At 40.7% G+C, this 21,061-nt stretch overlaps 2 protein-coding genes across 5 annotated transcripts in view; both read right to left on the bottom strand.

Moving 5' to 3' along the window:
* The window catches only part of arhgap46a (Rho GTPase activating protein 46a), a 31,645-nt gene extending 26,044 nt beyond the window's left edge, over positions 1 to 5,601 (bottom strand). For both annotated transcript variants that reach the window (XM_061042431.1, XM_061042432.1), the window contains exon 1: positions 5,438 to 5,601. In XM_061042431.1, coding sequence (XP_060898414.1) covers positions 5,438 to 5,451 — 14 coding nt within the window. In that variant the 5' untranslated portion in view covers positions 5,452 to 5,601. The remainder of the gene's footprint in view (positions 1 to 5,437) is intronic.
* Positions 5,602 to 6,392: 791 nt separating this feature from the next.
* sulf2a (sulfatase 2a) overlaps positions 6,393 to 21,061 on the bottom strand; it is a 34,807-nt gene continuing 20,138 nt past the window's right edge. For 2 of the 3 annotated variants that reach the window (XM_061042427.1, XM_061042428.1), the window contains 20 exons: positions 19,051 to 19,319; positions 18,060 to 18,299; positions 17,815 to 17,966; positions 17,263 to 17,432; positions 15,679 to 15,829; positions 15,229 to 15,404; positions 14,996 to 15,124; positions 14,632 to 14,688; positions 14,376 to 14,505; positions 13,778 to 13,985; positions 10,568 to 10,826; positions 10,331 to 10,427; positions 10,120 to 10,214; positions 9,679 to 9,738; positions 9,424 to 9,590; positions 9,119 to 9,261; positions 8,824 to 8,932; positions 8,707 to 8,740; positions 8,166 to 8,219; positions 6,393 to 7,780 (listed from right to left, as the gene is read on the bottom strand). In XM_061042427.1, coding sequence (XP_060898410.1) covers positions 7,750 to 7,780; positions 8,166 to 8,219; positions 8,707 to 8,740; positions 8,824 to 8,932; positions 9,119 to 9,261; positions 9,424 to 9,590; positions 9,679 to 9,738; positions 10,120 to 10,214; positions 10,331 to 10,427; positions 10,568 to 10,826; positions 13,778 to 13,985; positions 14,376 to 14,505; positions 14,632 to 14,688; positions 14,996 to 15,124; positions 15,229 to 15,404; positions 15,679 to 15,829; positions 17,263 to 17,432; positions 17,815 to 17,966; positions 18,060 to 18,299; positions 19,051 to 19,249 — 2,661 coding nt within the window. In that variant the 5' untranslated portion in view covers positions 19,250 to 19,319 and the 3' untranslated portion in view covers positions 6,393 to 7,749. The remainder of the gene's footprint in view (positions 7,781 to 8,165; positions 8,220 to 8,706; positions 8,741 to 8,823; positions 8,933 to 9,118; positions 9,262 to 9,423; positions 9,591 to 9,678; positions 9,739 to 10,119; positions 10,215 to 10,330; positions 10,428 to 10,567; positions 10,827 to 13,777; positions 13,986 to 14,375; positions 14,506 to 14,631; positions 14,689 to 14,995; positions 15,125 to 15,228; positions 15,405 to 15,678; positions 15,830 to 17,262; positions 17,433 to 17,814; positions 17,967 to 18,059; positions 18,300 to 19,050; positions 19,320 to 21,061) is intronic. The other variant, XM_061042429.1, reaches the window with a different exon arrangement.

The raw sequence follows: 21,061 nt of genomic DNA, 5'->3' as shown, positions 1-21,061 counted from the left end.
TTTAAATAACTTTGAAATAGTTTACTTTATTTGAGAAATAGCCTTTTGTTTGTAGATAGTTGTGGTCTTGCCACTGTTTACAGAAATGATTGAAAAGATCCAGCTTTGCAGGAATCTAAATGACTGTGTCTCGCCACTATCTTTACTGACAATTTCAGTATGTTTTTCAGTCGGCAAAACACAACAGTGCTCTCTTTCTGTGTAGTCAAACAATCTGAAATAAAATAGGAAATGGTTAAATAGACACAACTGCACAACAACACAAACCTTGTTTGATGGATTGGTTGAAACAAAGCAAGTTATCATGAAAGAGTGGAAACAGATTACAGGAGCCCTTCTCTTCCAGTGCTTCAGTTGAGTTTGAAAACAGAACCACAATAACAACATGGATATGACCTCAAAAAGAGTTTAATGTTTTCTAAATGGGCTTGAGCTAACAATCACTTTTCTAGTCTTCTGACTACTCAAAGCGCTTTTTACACTGCAGGTCCCACTAACCCATTCAAACTACATTGACAAAATGATGAAAGAGGCCGCTTTGTAAAGTGTCCATCAGTATTAACTAATCCATTCATTCACATTCAGACGCCACTGACATATCAGCAGGAGAAATTTGGGGTTTAGTGTCCTCCCCAAGGACATGTTGCAGGAGCATGGGAGCAAACCCCCGACGTTCCAGTTGAGAGACGACCGACTACCTACTTCACCCCTCCTCCCTTCTTCCCCTTCAGCTTACACCCCTCAGAAACAGTTGTCAGTGTCCATTCCTCACTCATCGTGTGCTGACATTGGCAAACAAGTTTGGGGGTCGTCTTTCACTGAAAGACACGTCAGGCATGATTGAGCTGGCCTCATGTGGGAACCAGGGAGGCAGGTTTCCAAGGAGAGGTAGCGAACTTTGATACCAAACAGCTCGGCATCCACATATCTGGCAGAGACAACAAGGCTAAGATGTGAGGATAGAGATGAACAGAGGTGGAGATTACCCGACTCACCTGAGTCACCTGAAACACCTCCAGAAGACCTGCACGGATAAGGCACTAACAAGCTGTCAATACAGAGGCAACACTTGTCTTTGACAAGTTCTGATCTAAAAAAAATACTAAGGTTACTGTGCAGTCTCTTAATGCACAAGATATTAAAGTTTGTTTCTGGCTGCAGTAGAAGATATGCTATGCTGGTCCATCACAGGGGAAAAACGCACTTGTTTCAGCCGCCAAAGTCAGTGATAAAAATAATAACTACTATACGCCTTTTACTTGTGGATATTTGTGTTGTTTGAGAACAGTGTGATTGGCAGTTCTGGATCAAAAGGGTGATTGCACATGTTAAAACAGCAAGAACCAGATGGTTCAGTTTCAAAATGCTCTAAGCTCGGCTTAAATGTTTTGTGCCACTGTTAGACATGAGGTCTTTAAAAATATTCATCATCTCTACTATGTCATCAACCCAAATAAATTCAAGACTTTGTTGAATTTTTGTCAGTGAAAGACACATGAAAACACTGTTCTGGTTAAGAAAAAGGCATAAATACAGCCTTTTCCTTAATGGTGCAGTAAACATGAAGATTCTTGCTAATTTTCTGTCTCTGGGCCCTCCGTGAATAGAAAAAATGGTTACCTAGTTGTCAAGAATGTCCTGTGATGACTCACTGCCATATGCATTACAAAGCCTGCGAAATGCGCCCGGTTCTGCTGCCTGTGATGGTACAGACAATGCAGACTATTGTCAAATCAACAGGCAGACTTCATTCAACGAGAGCCCACTCTGTTCCCTCTACACAGGGGGCCCAGCCAATCAGAGCCATGGCAGGGAGGAGCCTGGGACATGTATACGAGGTCTGGGGTGACCTCCTTCAACAGCTGCCCTAATCCAGAACCAGAGACAGTTTCCCCTTTCCATTGGCACCAGATTAGACTGGATCTCATAAGATCGTTCAGCAACTTTAAGCAAGGCCTGTCTTTCCCATGCTGCTTTCCAATCTGCGATTTTACATGGTCTTAGTGAATTAATTCCCTGTTCACTGCAACAAACTGATTCTTCATGAGATTTCAGATAATAGTGCCTACCTCGCAGCCAGATCCAGCAGAACATTTTTGTGTTGGCCTTCTTCAATGTAACTTCAGATATACTCGCTGTAATCCGCCTACAAAGGAACTCCAGAGAAGCGCTGCTCTGTTGTTTCTGTATGGAGAGTATTGTCTTGTCTGCCATCCTCTCTTCTCCCACAAATACTGCAGCTTTCAGCAGAAAAGCTGGGAACTTCCGGCCCCCTTACCGCCTTGCTGAACAGTCACTATTTGTCTGAGACACTACTCGTCCACAGGGTCAATAAACTGCCTTTTATAGGGGCAAGCCTGACCAAACAGAGGTCCTTGTCCTCCCCAAAATCCACCCCTTTCCTTAGTTGAAGACCACATGGGGGGTTTTCAGGTCAGATAAGACTCTGGACGAGAGTGAACATGTGCAGGAGAGGCTGAGGCAGGATCAGGGTGTTTACCACTTACAAGCCGGCCTTTCTGTCCAGTACACCAGCTGTCGGAGATTGAACAATGGGGTCACTTATCCAAACAAGAGAAATGAATTAACTTATTAGATATGTAATGTGCTTAATAACCCAACAAATAAATTGCTCAAACTTTATCTTTTCAGGTCATTGGGGTTCATACAAGTGAAAATATTCAAACTGTGCAATCTTTGTGTTGCCAAAAACATTCGGCATTCTGACATGTTTGCCCACTTTGTAAATTCATTTGAGCTGGACCATAGCAGTCCCTCTGAATCCTCCCCTGCTGACAGGACAAACGAGGCCAGAGTCTAATCCCAGGGCAGAGCTAGGGTGAGTGGGGGGTCAGTGGCTAGCCAAGGAACCACACAGGAAAGAGACCTCCTGATTGTCCTCTAGAGGAAGTGAAGGTGCAGACTACAGGCCCTCCAGGCTTCCAAAAGCAGGGCAGTCTGGTGAAGATGTTAAAGCTGGTTCAGTCTGGGCCAGAGGGACATTTGTGTGGATTATGATTTAAGAGGCCGTCACGTCTAGAGATGCACAGAATGCACAGATACTTAATAATAAGAACTGCTTTTGAGGTTGTTGTTGTTGAGGGATATAACTGTGATCCTGCATTTAAGCAGCCAACACATTTTGTTTTTGCTAAACTTTCGGCATGTGTGCTATGATTGTTTTTTATGTTCTTGTATACTTCCTGTATGGAGCTCTTCACTCCCAAAGCTTACTATGATTATACTGACTTGTTCAACTCTTCAAAGCAGAAGACTTGTTCTTACTTACTGCCCATCTGAGCATATGATCGTTCAACAAGTTATTATCCCATGTAATGCTAGAGAGTGATGATCAGCACTCTTAGCATCAAGTTCAATCTAGTGTGAGCCAGGAGTTTAACCCAGTTTGTAATCCTTACAGAGGAAAGGCTAGAGATGGCGGAGGGTGAACAGGTACAGATAAATGTGTTTGGGCAAATCACCTTAACCTCATTATGGAGTTACTGTGGCAGGCTACTGAGAATTAAAGTCTGATAAAACACCTGTTTGGCATAGGATTACAGTACAGAAAGCATGAAAGTGAGGAGTGAAAGCTGGAAAATATGAGTTGATGCTTTATGTTGAAAAAGAAAAATCATCCACAGTGATCATATTATTAGCATGTCATAACAAGCAGTGATCACAGGAGCACAAGCTTAAAAATCACCTTTTCTCAACAGGCAAACATATTTGTCCAATCCAATGGCAAATCCTCTGTATATCCTGCCTTGTCCTTAGCAAAAGACCAATATTTTGATTAATCTTGTCACAGGGACACACTCTATGCTTCCTTGTGTGTGGTTATTGTTGAGAGGACCAACAGTAAGACAAACATCCCATTGTCATTTGTGCCCCTTCACATTGATAAGCCTATGACCAGTTGACTATAGTTTCTGCAGGAAACACCAATTGTTGCACCACGACGCCCGCTCCATTTGTCATGTATTGCTTGACAGGTAAAGATATAGCCCAGGACATATAGAGAGGTTAACACGTCCACCAAAAAAACAAACCCAACAGTCATGGATGAGCACCAGCTGGCAGGTGGTGAAACTGCTACACCAAGGAAGTCAGGTTGGCATTGCGTGACAAAACAAACAGCTTCAGGCTGTATAAATCACATCTGACTGGTTAGCATGGTTGTCAAACTGAATCCATGGCATAGTATTCAAAAGGAGGTACAAATAGGAGAGGGAGGTGAAATATCAAGGCATCAAAAGTCCTCATAACTTTCTTCTTTAGGCATTAAAAGCTATCAAGTGTGTACTTCATAAAGTCAAAGTAGGACACTAAAAAGCATGCGAGGGAATAAAAGGCTATCATGCCAAGACAGTTGAAGAATAATTTCACGGGAACCAAAATAACTTATCCTATAACTGGATCTCAGTAGCTTTAGACTGAATACTAAAGCAAACCATCTGTCTCAAGGAAACGACGAAACAACATTTTAACACACATCTGCACTAGAAGCAGATGCTAAATAAATTCAACATGTGGAGATCTATGGGGGAGATCAAACCAGTATAGCTGAACCTCAGAGCCCCAGTTACAACAACCCAGTAAAAAGTGCAGCAACAAATGGGCTTTGGAACATTTGCCTTCCGTTTAGGTTATTGCTTTCCTCACCACACCAAAAGACTTCAGACAAATTAGCTCAGACAATTTACGGACTAAGGAAAATCAAATGTAGGGCTGGTCATCATAGATAAACGAAGACAGTTTGCTCTGTCACCCCCACTATTTCAGATCAGAATCAGGGTTTATTGCCAAGTACATTTACACATACAAGGATTTGACTTGGTGTGTTGGTGCTAAACAATTAACAAGGAAATAAAGCAGAACTAGCAACAACTTAAATAATACAATATAAGAAGATATTACAATATATAAAATAGAATTTAAAAATGTAAAGATATAAAGATAAAAAACACAAAAGGTACAAAAGGTGCAATGTAGGAGCTGTGCAGTGGACTATGAGAAAGCATCTTAATGTGTGTAACTACTCCCAGTTAACTCTAATTTTAAACTTCTCATAGCGTCCAGAAGTTTTAAATATCTTTTAAATATCGTGCTGTAAATAAGATAGCAACAGTGACCTTACTAGCAAACTGCATTACCCTTTTAGTACACCTTTTAACATACTCTCTTTACACTGCCGTACAGTCTCAGTCCCGTCGTGTATTTTCACAAAGGTTTAACTTTGAGTTAAGTTGTAAAACCACAAATAAAAACTGAAACATTCAGACGAGCTGGGCTAACTTTCCACTATGAAGCGTGGTGTTGTAAACTGTGGGCAGCACACAGAAAGCTGATAGGGAGTTGGCACTTGAGTTCAGCCTCGAAACTTTTCCCATTTCAGTTTCCATGGCTTTAAAAAGTCAACGTAAAGTTCACTTACCTTGTCCCGGCCATTTTCTTCACATTGTAAAGGAGGCTTGGAGTAAAGCAAAACGATATTTAACTGGTATCGGTATAAAGGTAAATGTTCGTAGCAGACACGGCGGTCTTTGGAGAGTGAGTATGGGACGGTCCTCCTCCGGCGGTGAATCCGATATGGAGTCCCCGCCTCTGCACGTGAGTCATAGGTTGGGAAGAGGGTCGCCCAGTCTGACCCCCCCCCCCCCCCCCCCCCCCCCCCACAACACACACACACACACACACGCACACACACACACACACACACACACACACACACACACACACACACACACACACACACACACACATGATCCGCTCAAATAGATGGCAGGAAAGAGTAAACCATAACCAAAACATTTCTGGGCTCAGTAAATATATAGTAGCCTAATATGTAGTATAGACTACCACATAGCCTAGAAATTAAATGTTTTGCCAAACTTTTCCTCTAGGCTAGTTTGAGAAATATAGTTACATTCAAAGACACCAAAATAAACAACATTATAAACTTACTTTGAACTTTTGTTTTCAATAACACAAATGCATATATCTGGTTTTTGCGTCTAAATACGTCAGACATATTGGCTATTATTTTGGCTTGAAAATGTAGCCCTTGACATCTTGAAAAGTAAAGTAAACCCCTGCGGTTGCTTAGTAAAATACATTTAGAATAGACTACTTTTTGATGAGAGGTTTCTGAATACCATGTTAGGAACGTTTTAAGTTCAACTCATTTCCAATTAACTCAGCCAATCAGCGAGCATTTAAGACCTCATCCATGTCTGTGATAAAGACAAAGGGCTACATGTCCACTTTGTATTGCTGTTGGCTCTAAAGAAGAACATGTAGCTCTGTTAGCCTGTGGACAAGCAGACAGAGACCCCTGCTGGACATGAACACAAACAACCACGGACATTCAGAATAAACATCAGGCAACATTCATGTTCAAACGACACTTTATTCACAATTACAATCAGCACTCAAGTCTACGGAAATACTTGCTAAAATAAATCAAAGAAGCTTACAAAGGCAGGTAGCTGTAATTCACACTGATAGGCCTAAGCATTACACAGCTGTGATGTTCATCTGGCACAGAGTAAACGATATATCCATTCAATTTGGCGCATATGTTCACAGTGAAACCTTTAAGTGCTTTTCTGATGTAAAGAACAAACGTATAATTGCGGGCAATACAAGTTCTCAAGCTACATGTCTCCTTATAAATCCATTCTTTCAACTCATTTCATACAATGAGGTCTTCCTGTCCTCTATTATAAAAAATATTGTAAACATTTATATTAATTGCACAACATACATTCAGATACATACTGTACTGTACAGCAAAAGTTTACTTCTGTATTGTTATCCTGTAGCACCATGTATAGGAAGCTGAACAAACTATTTGATCATTCTACAGAGTGGTACCGACAATACAAAGGAGTAAAATGGCATTCACTGATGACGCATTCTGACGGTGGTCAAATATTCCGGAGGTTTTCGACTGTATCGTTTTTGAGATAATGGTTAGTGTAGTCCTTTGCAAGTGTGACTGACAGTGGAGGGGACTGGATCAAGGCAGGCAGTCTCTGGTCAACTTACACCTCACAGCTTTCAGGGAGATGATGCGTCATGAAGGACATTCATCAGCGTTAAAACCAACTATAATAAAAAATAGTATGGTGAAGAGCTTGTTACCATTGGCTTTTTAAAGTCCATACCACTTCCATGTGCAGACACGATGGTGCAGAGAAATAAAAAATGCCTTGTGTTATTCTAATCAGCTTGTGCCAAAGAGACATCTTTAGGCCATGACGTCTTTATGTAGCAGCAGAGGTGACTTGTAACAGATCGTGTCTCCACCAAGTCCAATGTGATATGACAGAAATCTTATTAAAACAGGTATGTATACTATGTACAAGCAAATTGTTAAACAGTGGCATGTGGACACCAGACGGCCCCTTTGACTCACAGCATCCTGTTTGTGTTAATGGTCCTGGCAGATTCTGGTTACAAAGGTTTTTAATGAGGAGGAAATATGTCTGAAGGTTGAAGTGACAACTACAGAGTCTTGATGGAAGACGAGATGCTTCCTCTCAGTCCTAGCATCACCTCCATATGGACCAGAGTTACAGAGCAGCGATCTCAGGAATAAAAAACCTAGTTTACAGTAAGGTAATGTCCAGGTAATGTTATGGTCCATCCAAGTGGGGTCAAGGTCCTCACATACGTGTTCACTTCCCCTTCTCCTTTCTTTGCTGGAGGAGGCAAATGTTGTGGGTTGTGGGATGCAGGTAGTTAACCTACCCACCCTTCCCATATCTGCCCTCTGTGTAAAGAAAACAAACAGTTTATTAGAGTTCAATGTGTCACTTGAGGCATTCACTGGAAACCATGGCTCCAGTTAGGGCCTGTTCCTACTAGGAAGAGTAAGAAATGACAGTAACAAGAATGAAACACAACATGTGGAGACAATGTTCCACCTGCATTGCTTTATTGACTTTATTGACTCAAGAGTGAATAAGAAGGAACATGGTGCAGCTTTGCAATGCAGGTAAGTGATAGTTACTGTAAGAATAGGGTAGAGTGTTACAGTAAATGGAAGAGAGGCAGCATGCTGCTTGGTCATCTGACCAAGCTTAAAAAAGTCTGGATGGAGAAAGGAGAAGAGCTTGGCTGACTACAAGGGAACAGATGGGTTATGACAAACTCACAGCGATTTGGAGGAAGGCTTCTTCACTTTTGGCCTCTTTCGACGGTGAACTGGCCTGAAGCATGCACAGCACGTATACACGTGCAGGGCAAATGCACGTGCATGGAGACAAACAGGTATATAGACACACACACACAGAACATACATACATCCACACAGAACACACACATACATGGGCGCACACACACACACACACACAGACACAGCAGAGACAAGCTATTAGGCTTTATTACAAAGGGGAACAGAAGCTTTAAAGCAGGCTTGTGGTTTGGCCCTCTTTGGCTTCTGCTTCTCCATAATGAGAAGACTTTGAGCACAACAGTAAGGATTTGGGAACCAAGACTGTTTGATGTAGTTCAATTTCATCACAACATCTCAGTATTTTATTTTCTAGACTCCCAAGATGTCTTGCAGTCAGAAGAAACATAGCCAAAGACACCCTTGGGAGGCTGTAACCTCCCAGAGTTCAAACTCTAACACAAATTCCATCTGTAGAGTTTGTAAAAGTAATCAGCTGTGCTGTAAAGGGAAGAAGAAAATACCTGTATTCACTGAAGTAGTTTCGTTCTTTTCCTCCTGAAAGGAAGTAGAGGTAACATTAGTCGCATTGATGGATATACTCTCATTAATCATGTTTGCCTTAGAGACCCTTTACTGACCCTTCTCTGGGTTACATTGCTTGTGTCCTTTGCAGCCCCTTAAGTCCATGAGTTGTTGATGCATTGAATTCAGAGCATTGCGGTCCAGTGTGCTGACAGCATTTATCAGCTATGGAACAATTAGAACAACATGTTAGCAAAGTCTAGGAATACTTTAAAAAGTCTGGAAAATATTTGAAAATCTGTATACCCTGTGCTCACAGGAAGGTACTCTGAATCATTGTATGGTTATATTTTCTGTATTATCTGAGTTATTTATGCTGTGTGGTACAATGTGTGTGTGCATTTGAAGTACCTGGTATGGGTCAGTGTTGAGGTCAAAATACTCCAGGAAACCGGTAGCAAATTCACAGAACAGGAAGTTGTGTGTGTCATTGATGGTCCTCAGGCACCAATAAGTGTTATTGTTGGCACTGGTGCATGCACAGAATGGTCCCACTGTGGATGGGAGTGGGTGAGGCAGGGAGGGGTGAGAGTGGAAAACAAAGGATATCACAACTCTGATCCAAAAATGTGTTTTTACCCTTCCTGCTTTGGAAAATGTTTTAAAGTTAATAATATTTTTCCAATCCCTAAATAAAGCAACATGTTATTCCTCACTTGTCCAGAAGGGGGGTGTCTGCCAGTGGTGGTTGTCATGGGTGAAGCATGTGAGGCCAGGCATGCTGCAGGTGTCATTGTTCTGGAGCCTCTTGAGGAATTTACGTAACTTTTTCCGGCGCTTCTGCTCCTTCTGCAACCACTGACTCTTCTGCTTTGATGGCATTCTAATAAGAATATATTACAAACAATGCAATGAGACTGTAAGAGTGAAAAAAATGTTATAATTCTTTCAGTAACAATTTCAATGTTTACCTGTGTGAATGTACACGCCCTGTGTTGAGCCTGAGATCGTCCTTATTCTCCAACAGATAACTATTAAGACAAAAACAATTGTCACATGACATCTACACTACCAGTCAAATGTTTGGACACACCTGATTGAAATGCATGTTATTATCTTAAAGACATTTTGATCTAAAGGCGATGCCTACGTATGTCTGCATTTCTTCCAAAACAAAAATATAATGTTTTATTTTTATTGTTTTAATATCTAGTATTATACTAAAATGTAGAAAATAGTAAAAAGGTAGAAAAACCCTTCTATTAGTAGGTTAGTCCTTGATACAGCTTACCGTAGCTATATTATAATAATATAGTATACTGTATTATTGATAATACTGGTACTGTTGTGTGTCCAAACTTTTGACTGGTAATGTTTCTGCCAGTGACAGTGTGGTCAGAACACATTCTCACCTGGGGGTGTCACACTGACATTCCTCGGGCCGCACCTTTTTCAGATGACCTTTGACTTCCCGCAGGTTCTTGATTTTGGTCTGCAAGGTTTCGATCTAAGCATAGAGGAAACAGCCATAAAGTCCCCTATAACTCATTATACTTTAAAAGTGACTACAAACCTGTGAAATGGGTTTAATGGTTTGTTTTTAAAAGGAAGAGAATGTCGTACCTCATGCTCAATGTGCAGTTTGTGGTCTTTCCACGCTTGAAGTGACTTGTAGAGGCCTCCGTCACATTTAACTGTGTCATTCATGAGAATAGAACACCTGTAGGATATTAACATAATAATATATTAAATTAAATCTGAAATATGTAATATGTCTTAAATTAATAACAGACCTTTTATTAATGTATTTTTATCACAAAATCACTGCACATTAAAGTAGACAGATGAACAGAGCAGCACCTGTAGGTGACTTTCAGCGCAGCAGGTGTTGTGAGTTTATTGCTGGTTGTGGGTTTGGCTGTGACTCCCATGCCACTGAACTCTTCATTGTCCTCCTCATTTCCCTCTGTTCCAGTCATGTCCCTAGCCCAACTGCTGTTCGTGGAGCCCAGAGGCCGGTAGCCCTCCTCTAAGTCTACTGCATACAGATCTCCGTCCAGCTCAAAGGACACAGAGCGGGCCCAGCGCTTCCTAGAGACAGTCTTACTGGATTTAATCTCTGGATAAAACGAGAGAGAGAGAAGAACCTGAGATGAAAAATGTAATATATTTTTGATACTGAAGGTCTATTATAATGATGAGAAATGAAGACCAACACGTGGCAATTAAAACATCTTAATAAGAACCAGTGTTCAGATGGAGTGCTGTTTAGTTAAGTTTATCATGGACTTGTAAAAAAAAAGAAAAATCAAAAAGAGGGAAGAAAACTTTTTTAAAAAAGGAGACAGAAAAAAAGTGAAAAACAAGTAACATATACAAGCAATGAACGACATCATACAAAAGAAGCTCAAATACTTTCTATATCAATATACACGTTGGAAAAGGAGTGGGAAGAAGCATACACTTATTTAAATCCCACTCCATTCATTCAAACATTTTATATTCATCTAAGTATAAAAAATGTATATTTTTATGTATAAAACATATAGTGTATAATATATGGTTGTACCTAATTCCTATACAGTATAATTATACAAATACATACACATACACATACAAGAAACTACACACATACACACACGTGCATGTGTGAAAACACTCACATACCCTTAAACAACTAGAAATATATATGTGAACACATTCTCATTAGAGAAGCAAAAGGAAAAAAAGGCAAGCAGACAGAAGGAAAAAGACAAAAGAAACCTAAATATTAAATTAGACATTTTCAAAGCCCTTCTTCATCCCTGTACCTCGTGAAAATAATATTTTTATAACCCATTTTTTTTAACTGTTTCATGTCTGGACATTGCTTGAGTTCCACATTTAGACTGTTCCACAGCTTCACTCCACAAAAACTTTTAAAGTTGTACGTACACTGAGTGTTTTTAACCCTCCTGTAGTCCTAGTGCATTTTTTGACGTTTAAAGATAAATGTGGATAATTTTGGCTGTGTTGATGCATAAATTATGCCACAGGTGTGTATTTTGGGTTGAATTTTAAAATTTCATGAAAATGTATTTCTCAACTCTTTAATACACTATGTTAAAAAAAAATTAAAATTAAAAAATACACTGCCATTGTGGTATGATTTTTTTTTTTTTTTTTTTCATGGATCCATGATAGTGAGGGACTGGAATTTTAGTTTTTACTGTTTTACCGACATGGTAACCAAAACAAAAGCCTGTTAGTATGTCTTTGTTTACACAGGTGATATTGCAGGGAAACAGGGCCAAAGGTTATTATAAACACTACACAAAATGTAAGGAAATTTGTGTTTGGTAGATTATTTCTTTGTTGTAACAATGCTTCTTGGCAATCAATCTTATACCCTTGGAAAGCCTGTTTATTTCCCTTTTAAATGGTGCCACATTTGTAAGGAACATGTATTTGTGGGATGAGCAGCAGAGCTGAGTATGTGGTTTGCGGCCATGAAAAACGTGACAAATCTTCTCTGCCAATGCCAAAAAGCATATTCTGCTGTTGACTCTTGTTTGGTGTATTTAAGTGGATTGGATGATTGAAACACAATGAATATTTGCTATGTATGGTGAGGACTGAAGTTAATAATAGTAACCATTAAAAAAAATGGAATTATACATTAACAGAACATTTTTCTATGGCAGTCTTTATTGGAGCATTTTTTTTGCGTCGTAGGGCAAAAGGTGTAACACAAATCCTAGGGTTGTAGGAGGGTTAAGATAAGTTTATCCCTTAAATTGTTTCCCCCTTCTCGATCATAGAACAATGTCTGAATGTTTTGTGATAGCACATTTTCTTTTGTACATTATTTGTGCTGTTTTGAATTCTATAAGCTCTTCAAACTTTAATAGTTTTGACTGTATGAATAATGAGTGTGTGTGATCCCAAAATCTGACATTGAAAATTATCCTTATAGCTCTTTTTTGAAGTGTGAAAAGTGGATGTAGTGAACATAGGTATGTGCGGCCCCCAAATCTGAAATGCTCTGAGACAGTTTGGCTTGTATGTTGTATGTGTGATTTCCAATTATTTTTTTCATCTATTAAAATGATATTTATTTTCCTGAACTCTTTCAATGTTTACCCCATCTATCTGTATTTGAACCTGAGTATTAGTTTTTCAGTTACCAAATAACATAATTTTAGTTTTGTTTCAATGTAATAATAATGCGTTTCTATCAAACCAGATCTTTAATTTACTAATTTCTGAAGTGATTTCCATCAATTATTTATATAAGTTCTCTCCAGAACAAAAAACGTTGGTATCATCAGCAAACATTACCAATTTCAAAACATTTGACACTTTACAGATCATTAATATATAATATAAACAGTTTAGGCCCCAACACTGACCCCTGGGGGATTCCACAAGCAATGCCCAGAAATTAAGAACAGGAATTTCCCAGCTTCACAAACTGTTGCCTTTTAGTTATATAGCATTGTACCGATTTTAAAACCACCCCCCTGATGCCATACCATTCCAGTTTATATATAAGTATGTTAAGATAAATTGTGTCTAAAGCTTTTTTTAAGATCAATGAAAACCTCCCCTGTATGTTTTTTGTGCTCTATAGATGTTGTGATTTCCTCAACTGGTAGATGCTCAGATCGTTGATTAAAAGTCTGCTTACTGTATTATTTTCAAGTATGTAAGTTGTAAGTGAAGATATTGTATATCAAAGTGGTACAATGTGATGTTATTCTGCCAGGTCTGATGATTTGGTCATATTCTGTGAATAATTTAATCATTATTTGTATTTTTTTCTTTCAATGCTCTATAATGAAATGTTCACTTGGCTAACCCTAATACACCACTTGATGGCAGCACAAACACATACTCCACATCTCATGAATTCTTCAAAAGCTGGTTATTTTAGTTTGAGATTAATGACCCTGTTTTTCACGGCTTTGTAGGCTACTGCAAGGACATTTCCAAGTGTCTTTCAGAACAAAATCAGCTCTATTAATAACTAGCAGACAATGATAAGTGTGAGTGACAAAATGATAAGTGTGAGTGACAAAAGAAACTCACTCTTCTTTGTGAGAAGCTTCTTCCTTTTCATCACTGATGTTTTGAAGCCCACATCCGCGCAGTTACAGGTTTCCGAGTTCAAAGTGGGAGCCAGATTAGAGGCACCTCTGGCCATCAGAGCCTGCATACGCGGGGCATAGAGACTAGCCATGCCCTTGCACTTATACAGCCTCAGCTTGCCAGTCGGGTCCTCCACACACTGCCACTTCTGAAACAAGGCACAGGGACATTTCATGATGCTGGATCTTTTTCATTTACTACTGTATAACATCATTTTGATAAACATAAAATATAGTAATGCTTCACAGAAGATATCTCTGTAGAGAACCCTTACACTGCAAAACATAATTCAAAACAAATGTGTAATCCATATTGTCTTATCAATCAGATAACCTTTTTTTACACAATTAGTGCTTCATTAAGATGGTTTTAAAAAGAGATTCTGGCGTCAAAAGGATCCCTAAGAGTACAATTACATTGTACAATACTAAGTAAATCGTCAACCGTAAACTAAATTATCAACTCGCTTGGCTTCACTCCATGTGGGTATCTTGAATTCTTATACGACTATCTTTCTTGGCTCCTGCAGGTCAGGTACCTGTCCTGGCTGCTGGCATGAGGTCTGGTACTCTGCTTTCTGGCACAGGTCCTTCACTCGCTGGTATTTTGGCAGGAAGTTCTCCTCTTGGGCCATTTCCTTCCCATCAGCTCTCTTGTGCAGAGGCTTCCTGAAAGAACACCAAAACATATTGCATTTTTTTTTCAACCAATCAAAGACAAGGAGATGGATGTCACCAGAAGAAAATGTGCGGAATGAGAACATTTCCTGGAAAAGGTCAATCAATAAAACGTACCCTCTCTCTAACAAAAAAGAATCTCTCCAAGTCTTAGTCTTCCTAGTCAGCTGAAACCTGGAAGATGAGAAAAACAAAATGCCGATCAGACTACACTGTGATATAAACACTGAACAAACATGTACCTGCTTTTAAATGTCATCTTTGTATGAAGAAGAAAAGGATGTTAGGGATGTATTTGGCTTGAGGTTTCATTATGTCCAGGACACCAAGAAAATAAATTTATGATAGCATGATAAAGTCCTATAAAAAATATTTTATGGGTTATACTGTAGCCACTAATATAACAACATTCAAAGTCGGATTCTTGAAGCGTCCGTTGAATGACAGGACACTGAGCAAAATAATTTAAATGTGTGTTCACCTATTGACTGGCCTGTCTGTGTCCAGCAGCTTAAGGATAGACTTGCCATCCATTTCAGCAGGGATATCAACACCGGCCATGTCCAGCAGAGTTGGTGCCAAGTCTACGTTTAACACTATGTGAGGATTACTGCAGGGAAGAAAGAAAGAATTAGATATAGTGACCTCACATAAAGCATATAATACTAAAACACAGCGTCTTTTAAAAGACAGAAACATATTATTGTCACTCACGTAACACCTTGTTCCACATTAGGTCCTCTAACATAGAAAGGAACCCGAATATCAAACTCATAAGGCATTGATTTGCCCTTGACCAGACCAAACTGGCCGATGTGGTATCCATGGTCTGAGGTGTAAATGAGGTAGGTGTTGTCTAGCTCCCCTGTCTCCATCAACATATTGTACACCTACAGAGGAGGATATAATCATTAAGCACTCACGCAGCATAAAAGTTATACTTTATGTGTGATAACTCAAGTCTCCTGTGCCAGTTTCAGGGAAAAGCAATTGAACAATTCACCAAGTGTGTCAGTGAATACATTATGGAGTCCCAGTCAGAACAAGCACAGATCTCTCAGGACTTGAGACTGTCAGATGAAAAGTGTGTGTGTGTGTGTGTGTGTGTGTGTGTGTGTGTATTTTGTGAGTTTTTTTTGTTTAAGCACATGTCCACCAGCCTACCTTTTCCACACTGTCATCCACAGACAGCAGGGTCTGCATCCTCCGGCGCTGCAGCACGTTAGTGAACTGCATGTGGACGGGCTTCATAGCTCCTGTGTAGCGTAGGATCCAGTGTTTGTCTTGGTTAGGGGCATAGTTGTAGCTGGGAGTTCTGAAAACAGAAGAGGACGAGAAATGTAAATTATTGTTTTGCTGCTTATTTTATTCAAGTATATGTCACGTTTTTATCCAGCTGCTTTATCCATCTGTAGTTATTACATTTTCATATTCTATAGCTATAAGAGGGGTTATGGCAAATTGCCAATGTGTGAACAGTTACATCGTACATTCTCTGCCTGTGTGTGCTAATATCTATTCATCTTTACTGGCAAAAAAAGCCAGAGAAGTGTTTAAACTTTGCTAAACTAGAGGTTAAATAAACCTTGGAAAATGCAAAGCAATGCAATCGATAGGCCTGTACGCAGTGAGCACATTGTGATCAATAATTAACTGCCAGGCATGTGGAACTTTAATTATTAGAGAATAAACACTGCTACACAGCTAATAGGAACAAAGAAGAAAATATATACAACATTTAGAGCTAATCGATTTGACTTTAAAAAAATGTTTATGTCTCACAGCCTGTGGTAACTCTAATGCAGTGTGAAGATGTGTCTGCAAGGTGCCAAGGTGAAAAGATGTTTTAACACCATAGAAGTGCAAGACTTTTACAGCCCCTCTCTCTTTATGTGGTTGATAAGGGCAGAGGGAGATGAAGTGAGAAAAATAGCCAGAAAAGCGCTCTCAGAAAACGTCACCTCAGGGAGAGCAAATATATGGAGAAAGAGCAATTAAAAGTTTGTACAAAGACACTGGGGCTGAATTTTCAGAATATTTGATGTATAAAGTCTGCGTGGCACAGGTTAATGATGCTGGGGGGATTCGATGGAGCAGGAGGAGGGTGTGACGGGGTTGGAGGGAGGGTCAGTAACTGCAGTCTCATTACTTTCCTTGGATCATTCTCTTGAGGCCAATAGCAGGTCTACTATAAGCCAGCAGCTCTAGCCAGTGAGGAGCATGGCGGATAGGAAGACAAAGGCTGAGAAGTTGTCTATACTTTATCTTTACCTATGCATTAAACAAAGGTGATTTATGCCTCTCTTTGATCGTGACTGACAAATCGGTACAAATGAGCATGACTCATTACAGTGGTAACACTAATGTGAACAACACATGAGCCAAACAAACTGGAGCGAAACACTGGCTGTGCGCAAGAGTGCTCAGCTGCCAAGAGCACACTGCAGGCTGTGGAAGATAAGATCGAGCTAAGATTATAGAATTTTTGTCATTCTGGGTCGAATGAAAAGGAGTGTGAATGTGTTGATGACTCATAAGTGAGCAAAAAAAGGTGGATATAAGAGTGCATAAATTCAACCCATGTGTCTCTCTGCTGTGAAACATTTGAACTAAATCTGTTTATTTTAATTGGGGAAGGAAACCCCAGTTCAAGCTCTCTGCTGTCATAGAATATTCTAAAATCAGTAACAATCTGACTGCTCCTTGTACGAGTCACCACAAAGCCTCTGAAATCACTCATAGTCTTACATGTGCTGTGATGCGTTGGGGAAGGCAGAGCTGTACTGCGGGGCGGAGTCCTCGGGACCGTGCGGAGCAACATGGCTCAGGACCATCATGACAGGACGGTGAGGGTACATCTTCTTTGACATACGGAAGTAGTTGATGCTGTCGTTGGTTATGATGTCTGTCAGGTAGTCCTGTGGAGCCAGCAGACATTGTCCATCAGGTGCTCAGTGAGCGACATAGCAAAAGAGCAGATGTCAAAGCTGTCAGTACTTTACTGGTTGAGGGGCCATGACTGACTTGGATGGAGATGCGAAATATTCCTGAGTATGACAGTTTAACTACCTTGAACCTTGAGAAGTTCTAAAATACACTTAAGTTGCATTTAAGACAGGATAAAAAAAACAATTATCACTGGAAGGTAACAAGATGCTTACATTAGCTGAGCATTCAAACTATTGACCTCTCATCACATAAAATTACTCTTTGAATTTTTTATACATCCCGTTTCACTTCCATGCAGGCCGTCATTCAGGGGAAGCAGATGTGACACCTCTCTAATGGAGTGAAAAATACCTTTGCGTAGTCACTGCTGTGCTTCTCTCGTACTCCATTCCTGCAGAGGGTGTAGTTGTAGAAGCGAGAGTTCTTAACCAGTGCTACCCATTCCTTCCAGCCAGGGGGCACATAGGAGCCGTTGTACTCGTTCAGATACTTTCCAAAGAAGGCTGAAGAGAGGACAGGGGCGCAGTATGTTAATTCTGGTCCAAGAGATCAATGCGCCGGTTAACCCATTTGAACATCGCACTTGCAATGCTCACCTGTCCTGTAGCCAGAATTGTTGAGATGTACAGCAAAGGTGTGCGGCTCATGGTGGGCCTGCCATGAGGGTGAGGAGCAGTTCTCGTTGTTGGTGTAGGTGTGGTGGTTGTGCACATATTTTCCTGTCAGGATGGAGGAGCGGGAGGGGCAGCACATGGGAGTAGTTGAGAAGGCATTGGAGAAATGTGTGCCGCCTTTCTCCAGGATTTGCCGGGTTTTGTTCATGGCCTGCATTGAGCCTGGGATAAAACAGAGCAGAGAGGGGTGAGAGAGGGTTAGGGGGGTTAGAGGAGATTCAAAGGCCAAGGACAGAGTGCAAATGAAAAGGCCACAGATGGACATGAAACAGTTGGAAAAGAAAAAAAAAGAATTGTGATATTGAGGTAACTAGTAGGGCGAAAATGTAAATAAGGGTTTGATGGGGACGAGTAGAAACCCTTGTAGACATGGAGGATAAAAAGAAAAAGGAAAAATAAACGAGGGAACAAATCTTGTTGGTAAAGTGTGACTCATTCGGTTTCCTGTGTACTCCAAGCTTTTCAGGCTGATGGTGATTGTTTGGGGAAACAGATGCTTGACCATAAATTCCTGCTTTTCAATGGGAGTCCTCTCACTAGCGATCACAGGAGGACAAAGGGTGTCACAGAGGCCATTATGCAGCCACTCCAGTCCAATACGCCGCTAAAGGACTTAAGCTGGAAGGGAGATGGCCAGGGTTTGGCACTCAGACAATGGAAGCCATAGGCCGCCCTCATTTCATGCCAGCAATGGAGAGGTTGGCAAGGGGGGCACATGACTTCGAGTGGGCCAGTTGTAATGGTGCCAGGAGGAAGCATTAGGCTGACTTTCCCTTGCTGATGCTGTTGGATGAACACAGAGTGAATACCCATACCCATGGGATATGGATACAAAGCAAACAGAGAGAGACAGATGCACAAACAAACAGTAAACACACACACACAGGAAAGGATGAATGGAGGAAAGTCTCACCCAGTTCTATGTCCTGATCATCTGTGAGGATGAGAATGATGTTGGGTCGGATGTTGCGGGCGTGGCGGTCCCTCTGCAGACGAGACCTCTGGCGATATCCAGAAAGGTAGCCAGAGCCCTGGGCCACAGGAAGGATTCCCACCAAGATGAGTAGGAGAGGAAGAAGATGGAGAGGGGCGGAAAGCCCCTTCCCCGCCATCACACTACCCTGTGGTCACCCCTTCAGTCCTTCGTTACACACACTGGCGTCTGCAGCTCTCTCACTCAACCTTAGAGAAGGGACACAGAGGGAGACTGATGCGAAAAAAGTACACACACAAGCACACACAACACGGTAAAAAATAGCATATGTAAGCCTTGCTCAGCCATTACAGGGGGCTCTTCCATACAAATGCACCCGTTTGGGCTGAGCTCAGCTCGTTAATCAATCATTAATGATGCATTAGAGTGGTGTCATTGCTGGGTGTAATGATCTCTGGTGATGAGCACATGGCTGCCAGGCTGGGGCTAATGGGCCTGGGCTCAGGGCCAGCTCAGGTCTCACCACCCCCTGAGAGGGTTAGGGTGAATATGAGGGATGTGGGGTGGGGGTGGTTTTAGGGCCAGAGGTGAAGGAGACAGAGAAGAAAAGAGGAAGAGAGAGATAAGGGGGGGATTAAAACAGGGGTCACTAAGCAAGTAGCAACATTAAGAGGAAGCTAGACTCCATTTTTTAAGATTATCAAACACTGACTTCAAATTACACTCAGTAAACACACACTTTGCAACAGATTAAAAACACAGTAAAAAATAAATGCAGGAGATATGAATAGTAAGATAACTGCCTCTAAATGTGCAGAAAATAACACATTCTGCTGTCATCATGTAAGGTAAACTTCACAATTAGGGTCAAGTGTGTGTGACCAAAGCTTTTTCTTAATTAATCTGAACATGCTGTTTGCCGACATTGCACTAAAATCTTATTAGACATTTAACTGCAGTGCCTGACTATCTGTAGTGATTGTTCAATACCCAGTCATCCATCTATTAGAGTTAAGAGCATTGTTAGTCATTAGGATACACTATTCATCCATGTTTGCTAAATATGAAATCTCAGCAGATAAAATTTGAACCCAACAATAAAATATTAGTCTGAGAGAGTGTTATTCTAGAAATATGTATTTCAAATATTAGATATGTATTGTTAAACTCACTCTTCAATTTTGAGATGGACTCAACAATGACATTATATTTGATTTCTTCCTCATCCTTTTTGTTATTGAGATTCTGATAACAGAGGCTCAAAGGAAAGAGCTGGACTTTATTGCCTATTTCATAAAGACACATAATCAGAGTAGCAGCACAGACCAGTGATCAAAGTCATTAACATAGTTTCCAAGCAGCAGCATCAGTGCAGCATAAGGAGTATAGGTGGCCAGAGCAATCCCCATTTGAAGATGAAGACAATAACAACAACACATCAGCACCCTCTCTCTCACTCCTGGGACGGCAACTGCTCCTTAACAACAATGCTGACTGGAATACTGCTTGACATGGGAATAAGCAGGAACAAATGAACAGATGGCACACACACATAACTTTGCCCGGATGCAAACTTACACAACGACAAACACAAATCACAGACAATATGTTGTTACAGAAGCAAAAATGTCAAATGTTTGAGGAAAGAGATGATTACATCTTTATCCCTGTATAGAAGTGCCTGGAATGAAGTAAGCAGCAGCTGTGTTTGCTCTGGTGTTGTACTCTCTGGGTTGTGTGGTTCTCCCATGAGGAGCACATAAGCTCTGACCCTGGGCACTGTGTTATTTCAAATTGTCTTTGTGCCTCCTGGTCCTCTTTCACAGCCTGCATCCCGCCGTCATTTATGGCACGGGATGTAAAAAAGACATCAGCAATGTGGAAATCCACAAGAAATAAAAAAAAAAAAAACCTGATGAAAGAAGGACACATTTACACTGCTCTGTCTGCAACCGGCAGTGAATAGCCTGTCACTAAAATGGATTCTGGG

The sequence above is a fragment of the Labrus mixtus genome, chromosome 7 (assembly GCF_963584025.1).
Source record: "Labrus mixtus chromosome 7, fLabMix1.1, whole genome shotgun sequence".
NCBI classification, from domain to species: Eukaryota; Metazoa; Chordata; class Actinopteri; order Labriformes; family Labridae; genus Labrus; species Labrus mixtus.
Note: the sequence above shows the minus strand (reverse complement) of the source record. Positions and strands in the feature narration are given on the sequence as shown.